Raw genomic sequence first — 13,013 nt, 5'->3', positions numbered from 1 at the left:
GACTTCTGAATCATGAAATTTTCTTAGAGGTTGCATATGCTTACTCCCTTCGGGAGAGGGTGCGGCTAAGAAATAAATATATTATTATTATTATTATTATTATATACATCTAAATTATAATCATCTTCTTTTTTAAAATCTAGAAATTCATTATTCTGTTTCAATTGTATGTGTTGGATTTTAGCAATACACTGCCTGTTCCAGAATTTTATGGTCCAGGAAACAGATGACCACGATGCCCAAAATGGGAAACAATAGTCACACGAAGAAACACAATCACCAAACTAAAAGTACAGGAGCAGGCAGGGCAGGGAAGGGGTGGGGAAGACTCTAATACTACTTCTCAGAGAAAAACCCAACAGAATAACAAACAAGTAATGTATGTATTCCTGTATAGACAGTCATGGGCCACATAGTAGACATACAGATCATTACAAGTGCTTGATATCCACAGGAAGGACAAGGAAGACAGCAACATCCAATTACCACCAAAGGATCCAACCGAAGAGCCAGCTCAATGGGAAGAATAAGATCCATGCCATCAACACGTATGCTGTGCCATTCATTAGATACCCTGTTGGTATAGTGGGCTGGCAAAAGAAGGACGTGGAAACTGCTGATGTGAAAACCTGAAGCTCCTCACAATGTTACAGAGGTTTCCACCCCAAGTCCAACACCCAGAGGCTGTACACTAGGCAAAGAAGGACAGTCGAGGGTCTGGTGAGTGTCAAAGCCACGGTCATGAATGAAACCCAAAGCATCCATCAGTATAAACACCCCAAGATGAGCTGCTAAGGGAATGTCTGAGGCAGCAGCAGATGTCGGAGAAAGATCAAGCAGAGGAAGTGCCACGGCAAGACAAAATCCTACATGGAATGTACCATTGACACATAGCTGAAGTGGCAGACATCAGGCAATTTTACCAGTGGCTGGAAAGGGCTAAAAGATAGCACAGAGGTACTGATTATAGCAGTACAAGAACAGGCACTAAGCAGCAGATCCATAGAAAGGGGGTCTACCACACAAAATAGGACCCACAATCAAACTATACAAAGAGGCCTCGGAGACAATCCAGCAGATAGTGGCAAGGTGAAAGACACAGGCAGGAATACCATACACCGAACAGCACAAGCAGACAACCACATATTACTATTAGTAGAAAAAGACCAGAAGACAGCAATGGTGACAGATGTAGCTGTGCCAAATGACAGCAACGTCACGAAGAAGGAGCATGAGAAACTGGAGAAGTACCAGGGCCTGAAGGGGGAACTGGAAAGGATGTGGAAAGTAAAGGCCAAAGTGGTTCCAGTAATGGTGGGAGCACTCAGGACTGTGACTCCTAAGTTGAGAGAATGGCTCAAACAGAGCTAAGGAATAACATCAGAATTCTCTGTTCAGAAGATTGCCACTAAGATCCTCCGCAGAATCCTCACACTGCCAGGCCTCTGGTAGAGAACCCGAGATTAAGGAAGACACAGACTAACCATGTCGGGGGGAAGAATTTTTTTGATAAATGAATTTGAAGCATATAATGTTCTTTTTTTAAAAAAATAACAGTACCCACTCATTAGTCTATTGAATTAAAATTGCAGTTCTTGACTCCACTTACTAAATAAGTAATAAACATGCTTTCAGTAATGAATTTAGTATCGCATATAGTTTTGCCTCTGAAATTTGAAAAACAATTAAAACATTTTATGTGGGTAAGTGTTTAGTAATTACAAGTAATATATTTCAATGGATAATTATTCTAAATAAATAATTGCTCTGAATTATCACGAACAGATCAGAGTTTGGTCATTTATTAGCATCACATCATACGTTTGACAGTTTATGTCAGTTGGATTTACATGTTCACTTTGCCCTGCTTTCTAGGGAATAAAATGTTTTTGTACATTTTAGCAATCTATAAATATAGCACTTTGCCTGGAAGACTGAATGCTATTTAATTATTTGTTATATTTCTTTCTGACTGCAGTCAAATAAAGACTCTTTCTGGTTTTATCCAGTAGCATTTTTTTTTTACTTTTTTCCTTGTGAAACAGGTTAACAGAGTTGGAAGGGACCTTGCAGGTCATCTAGTCCAACCCCTGCCCAAACAGGAGACCCTACATCTGCCTCTATCTAGGATTGAACTCACAACCTCCTGATTGTGAGGTGAGAGCTCCACCTCTAGGCCACAGCCGCAGAAAATCTGAAAAATCTGAGACTTTATCAAGAATATCTTCTAATTTTTTTTCTTCTACAATAGCATTATAGTGTTAATATACACAGGATCTTACCATCATGGTTAGAATTTCCCAGTGTCCATGGCTCATCTGAATCAAAATGAGTATCACCTCCTATTCCCGGTCCAGGAAAATAAGCATGAGCTAGAAATCCACCTTCCCCATCAAAAGGAGAGCTGTCTCCATGGAAACCAGAAGCAAAAAATATCATGATATCTGCCTCTTTTCTGTCACTTTTTATTTCATGGTAAGGAACTTCTTCAAAGGTCAGTGGAGTCACTCTCTGCCAAACATCAAATGCTTGTCGGATGGCTTTCCTTGTATCCAGTTCTCCAACCTTGGGGGTGTAGTTGTGCACACTGTATGAAGGAGGAGAAGAAAAAGAGCTTATTTAAAACTTATAAAGGATTGCTTTCTTACAGGAGCAACTTTCATTCAAGTTTTGGATTGGTACAATTGCAACATTAAATCTGGTAACCTTTAATACCGTTTGAAAGTATTTCAGCGGCGAGTTAACAGTTTTATAATGTTTCTTATCTATTTTAATGCAAAAAAAAAAAAAACCTAAATGAAATATGGCACTGAATTTCTATTCAATAATTTTAAGATGTGTCAACTTTAAATTTAACACCGGCTGGGAAATTCTGAGAGTTAACCTCCATACATCTTAAAGTTGCCATGTTTGAAAAACACTGGACTAAACCAATATGGCTGAAATATGCCCTAAGGCAGGGGTGTCCAAACTTGGGAACTTTAAGACTTGTGGACTTCAACTCCCAGAATTCTGGGAGTTGAAGTCCACAAGTCTTAAAGTTCCCAAGTTTGGACACCCCTGCCCTAAGGATTCAAGTCTAACATTTTTGGAAGATACAAGGCTGGTCAGCAAAATTACCACAATGCTCAACCTTCCACATATTTATTGCAGAATCTGGGAATAATATTGGGTTCCTTGTATGGATAAGTATAACTGATTCAGACCCTTACTTGACCTATTCATATGAGGTGGAGGGGCAAGAGAATAAACGGCACTTATAAAAGTAGTCACAGAAAACTAGAAATTTGTGAAATGTTTTTAATTCAAGCCATTTCAAATCCATAAATATGACATTGAAGATAAAATATTCTATTAGAAACATATACCGCAGAACTGTTTTTGGCAACTTTTAACTAATAGCTATTATCGAAAAGATACAGCTGTGATGTTGAGAATAATATGGAAACGGAAGAAAGATGTTAAATTATTTGTCAGCATTAAATAATCATATTTATACTGGGGTATCTGTAACATCTTCTAGATAACCAAGTATACGCCATAGATCAGGGGTGTCCAAACTTGGGAATGTTTAAGACTTGTGGACTGCAACTCCCAGAATTCCCCAGCCAGCCATGCTGGCTGGGGAATTCTGGGAGTTGAAGTCCACAAGTCTTAAAGTTTCCAAGTTTGGACACCCCTGCCATAGATGTTTTAGTGAATTCCAGTGCTTTAATTGTAACTTTAAATTATTCAGCAACTAAACTCTGTCCATCAAATATTTCTTGTTGATCTCATAATACTCCAGAGTTATTGGGGTTAGAGAGTATTAAAACTATGCATATTGATTACATTCAAGAACACTTTGGGGAGGAATTGTCAACTCTGTATGGACTTACCATACAGAGGTCCTCAACGGGATTTAACATCACTACACAGCAGACTATCATTAAAGTTTTCATATGGCTAATTAGAATTCTTAACAACAACAGTTACCTCCTCATTTGTGTTTTCAAGTAATAGTGAGTATGCGTTGAGAGGCATACTTCTTTTGACATACATACATAGTGTACATACATGTGTACACAGCCATATTTTTGGGCTAAACAACGTTATGTAGAAAACATAAAACGATAAAGAAATGCAGTACTAAACAAAAACATCAAAGTAACCTGATCCATCTCTTCACTGTCTCACCTAAACCTTTTTATAAAAAGTGTAACTGTCCTTCACATTAGAAGTCCTAAGCAGCTATTGTTCTATGTTTTTCTACATGAATTGTTATCTATGGTGGAATCAACAACTGAAAATAAGGAGGCTCTGGTAGGGGGAGTTAAGAGATATTCCAGCTTGGACCCCATAAATGGGAGGGAGCAGATGCAGTCAGACACTTAGGACTACCTCAGACTTTCCCAAGGGAAAGCAGACAGTATGGTGAGATTGTTGTAAACAATAAAGAAATCTCTTGACCTAAACCTTGAAGCTATTCTGGTTGCTTGTATCTGGCATTTATCTTATAATGGGGAAGGAGATGTACATCCTAATGAATATACTATGAGTTTTATCACTGGAATGTACATTCCTGGAAGGGTCAGAGTAAATACAATTTAGCGAATAAGAAAATGACAAATACCCTCCAGTATTCTTCCAAAAAAAACCTAAACAGACATTTACAACCAGGACAGTGTCATCATGATACTCAAAGAAAAACCAGCTGCCTGTTGATTCACTGAAAATAACCGAATAAAGGCAGAAAGCTAAATATTATATTAATGAGAGGAGTAAATAGTTGTATCTAAATATAATAAGCATTGCAAGGAAATTGAGGATAACAATGGAATGGAAACGTCAAGAGATTTAGCTTATGCACCAGAGAAAAATTCCTTGTGTGTCCAATCACACTTGGCCAATAAAGAATTATATTTCCTATTTCCTAAGAAAATCACAGAAACCGAAGAAAACCTTTACAGAACGGTAGGCACAATATAAAACAAATAGGGCTAAAAGAAACAAGACATCATACAAATATAAAGAATAATTGTTTTAAAAATCCCTAAATCAAAAATAAGTGTGACCATTGAACTAGTGATACTCAGGAAAATGAAGTAACATGGGCCCTTGAAAACATCACCAGCAACAAAGCGGCAGGAGTTGATGAAACAGTAGCAAAGCTGTTTAAAATCTTACAAGTTGATGCAGTTAAAATATTTCATGGTTGATAAGCAAATACAGAAAATATAGCAATAGCCAAGGAACTAGAAATAATCCAAGAGGTGCAGTGGTTAGAGTGCAGTATTGCAGGCTTCTTCTGCTGATCACTGGCTGCCAGTAGTTTGGCAGATCGAATCTCACCAGGCTCAAGGTTGACTCAGCCTTCCTACCTTTCGAGGTGGGTAAAATGAGGATCCAGATTGTTGAGGGCAAGATGCTGACTCTGTAAACTGCTTAGAGAGGGCTGTGAAGCAGTATTTTTGCTATTTTTATTCCAATTTTTTTTAAAGTGCCAAAGGAAGCTCAAGCTACTTAACTACCATAGTATGGCTTTCTCCCTTGCCTGTAAGGCAATGATAGAGATTTTGCTACTGATATTTCAACAAGAGTTGCCAGATGTATAAGCCTAATTTAAAAGAGGCAGGAGCATCCACATTGCTAACATCTGATGAAAAATGGAAAAGAAAAGAAGATTCTTAAAATATGCTAATTTTTGCTTTATTGAGTATATGGAGGGGGATAATCATAGATAGTCCTAAAACATATGGATGTACCAAGCCATCCCATTGATCTACTGAATGATTTGCATGATAATCAGGAAGCAACAATTAGAATGGAATATGAGGCAACTAAATTATTTATAATTGTGGAAGGAATGCTAGTTTTATAGTGTCACCTTGTTTAATTAAGTTATATGCACAATACATGCTGGACTAGAACTAATGGAATTTAGCATTAATATTACAAGGAGAAATAACAGCCTCAAATATACTGATGCTAATAGACATGAGGAAGGCTTAAGGAATCTCTTGTTGAAGGTTAAAGTGAAAGAAGAGAATGCAAAACTCTGATGCTTACTATACATACATATTATATAAATATTATGTCACTAATCAATGTGAATTCAATGCAAATAGAAAAAGGGGGAGAAAGAAGAAAAGGATTAACAGTAGTTAAAACAGTAACAGATTTTATCTTCCTATGCTCAAAATTTCACAGGGATGATGAAAGAAACAAGACATCTGCTACTTGGAAGAAGGCTACAATAAGCCTAGACAAATGAAAATAGAACCCAATGACAAACAAAGTATGTATTAGCAGATCTATGTTTTTCTTAGTTATTACAAATGACTGTGAAAGCTGAATTGTCAGAAAGGTTGAAAAATCAAAAGGATACCTTTGAATTGTAATGCTATAGAATATCTTGGACCTGAAGAACAACAAATAGTTCAGTTATAGCAGATATAATTGCAGATCCTTCACTGGAAGAACTAACTATGAAGCTAAACCTTAAATATTTTGGAAATATAAAAGCTGGAGAAACACCTGATACTTTAAAACAATCAGAAAAGAGACTGACAAAAGACAAAGTGGCTAGCTACTGATAAAACCGATATTGATAAAAGGCCAAAAAAATCAAGTAATAATAAATAAACATGGTGATATCATGTCCATTGAATTAGGAACTGAACAACAGTACTCTGTACTATTTTCCCAAGTACTTTTAAAACTGTCTAAATTGTCAACTTTAACTATGCAAAAGGAAACATTTCATCTTGTCTTTTCTGAATATCCAACCAGTTCAACTGCACAGTCCTAAATTTGAACATTTACAGGTTTGACAGCTTTCACTCCTGGAATTGAGAGCAAATCACTGATCTCTCCACCCTTCCTTTTGAGTGGATGCTGCATGACTAAATCTGAATCTTTATTGCAGACAAGAGGGATGCCACCCTCACAATAACTGACTGTGCACTGCAGTACAAAGATGTTTGGGACTTCTATATATTTTCAAGGGTTTAACCCAATACTTTTCTTCTGAATGAATGAATGAACAGACTTCAAGTGATGCTGAGGGCCCTTGAAGGCAAGTGATTATAGTATGTTTATATAATGGCTCTTGCTTGCTTGCGAGTGACTAGTTCCCATGTTGCAACAACTGTTGTTGAGGGTGGGGAGGTTTCTTAGCTATTTATTATATATCATACTTAACAGCATATGCCTTTATCTTGGTCTCATGTAAATTGTCATAAAGTGCGAAGTTTAAAATTGTCCTCATTGGATAGCTACTTCAGCCCTTTGATAATCTGTAGTATTTTCATGAATGTTTTCCAGCTTCAACAGAAAACTTCATACACTAATTTCATACACTCAGAAGATCGCTCACTCCTAGCACTAATGGGATTGGTTAATCTCAGTTAAATCTAAGGTAATACTGGGGGGGGGGAAATTCTGTCTTTGTTATATATTTCGGGACTAAAAATAAATAGCCATTTATTAACATTCATCATTAAGATCAGTGTTCCTCAACCTCAGCAATTTCAAGATGTGTGGACTTAAACTCCCAGAATTCCCCAGCTAGCATGCTGAGGTTGAGGAACATTGATTTAGATCAGAGGTGGGCAACTATGGTCCCTTTATGTGGACTCTCAGAATTCTTGAGACAGCCATGCTGGCTCAGGAATTCTGGGAGTTGAAGTCCACAGGTTGTAAAGAACATAGTTGCCCACCCCTGGTTTAGATAGACTAGTGAAGGAGAACCTATGGCATGCATGCCAGAAGTGGCATGCAGAGCCATCTCTCTGGGCACGCCAGCCATTGCCTATTGCTCTTTTGGGTTCCGGCGCATATACGCATGCTGGCCAGCTGGTCTTCGCACACATGGGAGTGCTGGAAACCAGAAGAGCAGCTCCTCACACGCACATGCGCGCCACAAACCAGAAGACCAGGTGACTCTTCCGGTTTTCAGCGGTCCCATGTGTGCACACTGGGGAGCTGCTCTTCTGGTTTCCAGCACTCCCTGCCCGCGTGCGCTCCCGTTTTGGCACTCGGTGCCAAAAAGGTTCACCAACACTGAGATAGACTGACGTGTAGCATTTTTCCTGAAGGAGACCTGGCACTGTAATCAGTTTATCTTGCAAATCTAGAATAAAGTAAGAGAAAACAGCGACCTTTGAGTTATATTTGAGTTATATTTAGAAAGAATAACATGTCAGACACTAAATCAAAGATAGCAAAAATAACAGATTAAAGGCTTTAAAAAGAAAAGGAGGAGTCACATTGTGACACTGTCTTTTGAACAAAATCAGTTGATCAAACCTGATCTTCCAGCTTTTACTAATTATGACAACAGCTCATATCATGATGATATGTTAGAAAAGCAATCTTTTTTCAATAGTAGATGACTGAATAATAACTGAATATTCATATAGCTTACTCACTTTTATTTCCAACATCAAACAACTTTTTAAAAATCTTATATTAAGTAAGCTATAAAGATATCTACCATTGTGTCCTAAACATGTACATTCTAGCTTTTACAAGATAGAATGCAAATTGCAAATTTTCACAAAACCCATGTTGAAAACCAATTTGTGAGGGAAATTTTCTTTACTGAAGTAAATTTAAAATATTTTCAAGACTACTATTCTCAAATCAACTTACAGTAGGAATCACACAACTTCAATTAAAAAATGTGTAATCAGGTCATTTAAATACAGTAAGCTTTTTAACTAAATGAATAACAACATAAAATCTTTGACCAAAAAAAGCGAAAGGATCAATGAATTCTGTAAAAGCTTTCATTTAAAAAGTAGATAAAATAAAACCATTTTGAAGCTTACTCTAAAACAAAGGCCAACAAAATTAGTTGAAAGTTGCTCAGAAGACAATTCTTAAAATTCTCATTCTCCCTCCTTCCCTCCCCCACCCTCTTTCACACACACACACACACACACACACACACACACACATCATAAGAAACATAGGCACATATATCAGGACAGTCTTTCAAATACTTAGATCTATACTATGTAGAATTTTAAAGGTCAACAGTGTCTCCTAATCAGTTAAATACATTAGAGTGGGTGATCCATAAGATTTTTCTCTAATTGTATTTCTGTCTTTTATGCTTTACATCTTCATTTCTAATCCTTAAAACTTTATTATTTTTAAAATTTGAAACATCTAACCTGACTTTTAGCAATTCAGGAATCTTTGACCTTAATTCTTTTAAGAGTCAGTTTTATCTAGCAGTTATAGAATCCATCTAGAAAGAAGGAAAGTGAAGGAAAAGGAAAGGGAGAAAGACACAATCATTCAGTAGCAATTGGGATATTAGCTGGGTAGTTGCCTGTCTCAAAACTATAATTGTATGAGAAAAGGCAGCAACAATTTGCATTGAATTCACATGGTCTAAATAAACATACAATGCATAAATTCACCCATCATATTATTTAACTGATATTTTGGCTTTCCCTTGTATAGCAAGCAAACAACTTGACTAATTACTTCAAAAGCCATGAAACAGACATAGCAGAATAGGCAAATGAGATGAGATTCACATGAATATACATTTATTTTATATTCTTCCTTTTTTCTTACATGTTTAACATTTAATTAAGGTATTTATATATTGATTTTAATTACAAGTAACACTAATCTCTATGTAGAAGAATATCTGAAACGTTCTTTTAATGAAAGCTAAATCTAGAAAAACTAAAGCTTTTAAAAATGCACTTTTTGAAAAGGCTATGTCCCCAAACTGAAGTTTTACATCCATAAACAAATGCACAGGAAATCACATGCTATAAAAAAATTATACTCAGAAGTTTCCAGATGTATTGGAACTTATATACCTCCTAGATAGAATTCCCTGTCAAGTTTCCCCTTGAGCAAGGAATATGAACTAATGACAAGACTAGTGGCCCTATTTATATTTAAAGTATAAGTTTTTAATATATTGGATTATACCTGTAGGTAATATGCTTCTGCCTCCATTTTTGTCCAGTAAGTGCATATCGCTTAATCCTTCGTCTATGGCTTAGATGGGGATGATCAGGAACACCACAGCGAGGTTTCTTCATCCATCTAGAAAGTAAAAAGATTCCTGATGAGTCAGGAATGTATGGTACAAAAATAAGGCTTTGAGCCATTTCAGCTTGGTTGGTCGGTGTAGTTGAAAATAGATCACCAGTCAATTTGGATATGCTTGCCTGCCTACCTGTTGGTCAAGGTAAGGGCTGAGACCAAAGTTCTAGCCAGTCTAGGGAATGTGTACCAAAATAGATTAAAATGGCAATTTTGAAGTAGGTTAGAGAAGTAAGATTGAGCTTTGGAGTGAGTTAGTTTGGAGCAGACTACAAAGTATCCGCTATGCTCCAGATTTCTCCCTTCAAAAAGAAAGTGAAAAATTCCATCTCTGGAACTTCAACCATGTGTGGCAGTAGAGAGCTTTGCTTCATTGTATATAATTATTGAATTTATAATTTTATAATACTTTCAGGTGGATAAGCAGTGGGTCCACAATGGTTTTTCTCTTCATAATGGATTTTCAGCGGATGAAACTATGGGAAAAATAGGAAAGTTGTAATAGAAGGTAAAGGAAACCGGGTTCTCTAAAAAAAACCTGAGATTGTGGATTGCACAGTAAAAGCCTTATTTCTGCTGACAACATCAATTCACTTAGGAATCACAAAATTACCTTTGTACTATGGTATCTACTGGAAGCTGGAAATGAAAAATAAAAAAGATCTGTGCAAACCAGGTTCCATGCACATAGTTCTATGGACAGATAATCCTTGCTCAATGACCATTTGTTTTGCGACTGCTCAAAGTCAAAATGGTGCTTAAAAAAAGCGATTTACAAGCACACATATATAACAGTCACAGTGTCCCTGCAGTCACAAAATTACAGTTCAGGCATTCAGCAACTGTCATGCATTTGTAAGAGTTGCAGCATCTTACAGTCATATGATTACCATTTGGGACCTTCCCAGCTGGCTTTGGATAAGCAAATCAGTGGAAGAAGCCAGCAGGAGGATGCAAGTTGTATATGGTATCTTCCTTAAGGACCACAACTGGGATTGTTGGAACTGCTGTTGCTAAGCAGGGCTGTTGTATGATGTTTTGCTTAATGACTACTTCACTTAGTAATGAAGTTGCTGGTCCCAATTAAGGTCATTAAGCAAGGACTACTTTTATATAGAATGACTATAGTATAAGATCGTAATACCTGTACACATATACCATAATATTTAAAACCAATGAGTGGTCATCCAGGTAGCGCCATTACGTATAACATATCATTTCTATTGCCATTTTTATCTGATGACCTATGCAGCATCTGCTGACCCAACTGTTAAATCAGTACAAATCCTTGGATGAATTCTTTGAGATGTGAAGTTAATTACCTCTGCCTATTCTGAGAACTCTGGGAGTTGAAGTCCACTTCTCTTAAAATTGCCAAGGTTGAGAATGTTGATCTAAGTGATGAAAGAGGCACAGTTGGCAATCTGACTCAGATTTCAGATCATATTCATTCTTAGAGAATATGCATATGCCAAGCTAATTTATTAGGCTCACATTTTAAAGTTTCATGATGCTACGGATAATAGTCTGGGCAAGAACATTATTTTCCAATATCTGCAAAAATCATTCTTACTCAATAGTGGTGTGATCCAATACTCCTGTTACAGGGATGCCATAAAACTGCTGCATAGTGGTGACTGCAGACTGCATAACTTTTCCTGAGAGCAGAGCAGACATTCTTGTATCAGATGGAAGCAGATAACCATAGGTTTTTAACCAACTCTGAAAAATAAGAGAAAGGAAACCCAGATTTAAAACACAGCCTAATTTAACCGTAGATATATATAAAATTGGCTTGTTTCATTTTTAGTTGAAACATGAATTCACCTTTCTTGTTCTTTTTAATATATGAGGATAACCATAGGACAACAAGAATAATTGCAAAAGGCAATGTTGTCCTATCAAATGTACAGGTGTTAACTTTCTGGTTGTGTGTGCAAATTGAGATATTTTATCAGAAAAACAATTCTCAGTTCAGTTGCTATGCTTATTTTATGCATAAAAATATGATTCAGTTTGTCCAACATTTGTCCAAATATAAAGTCTTCTAAGAGATCATTTCACATATTGTGGCTTCTATACTGTGGTTTGGCTAAGAAGCACTAAGAAGGCCTACTAGATCAAACCGAAGGTATGATATGACTAAAGATGTGACAAAAATGGAAACAATTGATTGAAATATGAATATTTAAGATTTTGTAAGACTATATTCAAGAGCCAGTTTGATATAGTGCAGTGTTTCTCAACCTTGGCAATTTTAAGATGGATGGATTTTAACTTCCAGAATTGTTGACTGATGAATTCTGGTTATTAAAGTTCAGACAACTTACAGTTGCTAAAGTTGAGAAACACTGATATCGTGATTAAGGATACTTAGCTAGAAACCAGTTGACTGTGAGCTCTATTCCTGTCTGGAACTCTTGTTCAAGCATGACAACTAGCTGGGTGATTCTGAGCCAGTTCCTTTCTCAGTTCTAGGAATAAGGCAATGGCAAACTACTTCTGCAAATATTGCTAAGGAATGTTTTTTTTAAAGGAAAGCTTGTAGATGAGTGAGGGACACTTAATTTTTCCACTAATGCACTTATATTCTCTTAAATTCACCCCATCTGCATTTTATATCCCCCCATCTATTTTATAATATGAAGTCATAGTCTGGTCAAGTGTATGACTTCAATCATTCAAAACTGGTAATAGTACAGAAGAAACGGCAACTATAACCCATCATTGTTGAATGTGGAACATCCAATATTCCAGGGATGGAAGACAGCCCATTCTTTTCCCCCTCCAAACATACAAATACAAAAAATTTAGACATAAACTACATTTACACAATACATTGGAACTTCGTGTTCCTTCTTATAGCAGTTTCAAATAGGTACTATTCTCTTTATGTTGTTTCCCCTTCTAATATGTTTCACTTACGTTTCACTGTTTTTAACCCTCTTATTTCG

General features: G+C 36.6%; 1 protein-coding gene across 1 annotated transcript in view; it reads right to left on the bottom strand.

Moving 5' to 3' along the window:
• Nucleotides 1-11,741, bottom strand: part of MMP24 (matrix metallopeptidase 24) — a 32,423-nt gene extending 20,682 nt beyond the window's left edge. The window contains exons 1-4 of the mRNA XM_081948059.1: nucleotides 11,633-11,741; nucleotides 11,382-11,453; nucleotides 9,943-10,059; nucleotides 2,283-2,587 (exon numbers count right to left, since the gene is read on the bottom strand). Coding sequence (XP_081804185.1) covers nucleotides 2,283-2,587; nucleotides 9,943-10,059; nucleotides 11,382-11,453; nucleotides 11,633-11,736 — 598 coding nt within the window. The 5' untranslated portion in view covers nucleotides 11,737-11,741. The remainder of the gene's footprint in view (nucleotides 1-2,282; nucleotides 2,588-9,942; nucleotides 10,060-11,381; nucleotides 11,454-11,632) is intronic.
• Between the last annotated feature and the right edge of the window lie 1,272 nt (nucleotides 11,742-13,013).

This window comes from Natrix helvetica (genome assembly GCF_964273705.1).
Source record: "Natrix helvetica genome assembly, chromosome: 3".
NCBI classification, from domain to species: domain Eukaryota; kingdom Metazoa; phylum Chordata; class Lepidosauria; order Squamata; family Natricidae; genus Natrix; species Natrix helvetica.
This window is presented reverse-complemented; position numbering and strand designations above follow the sequence as displayed.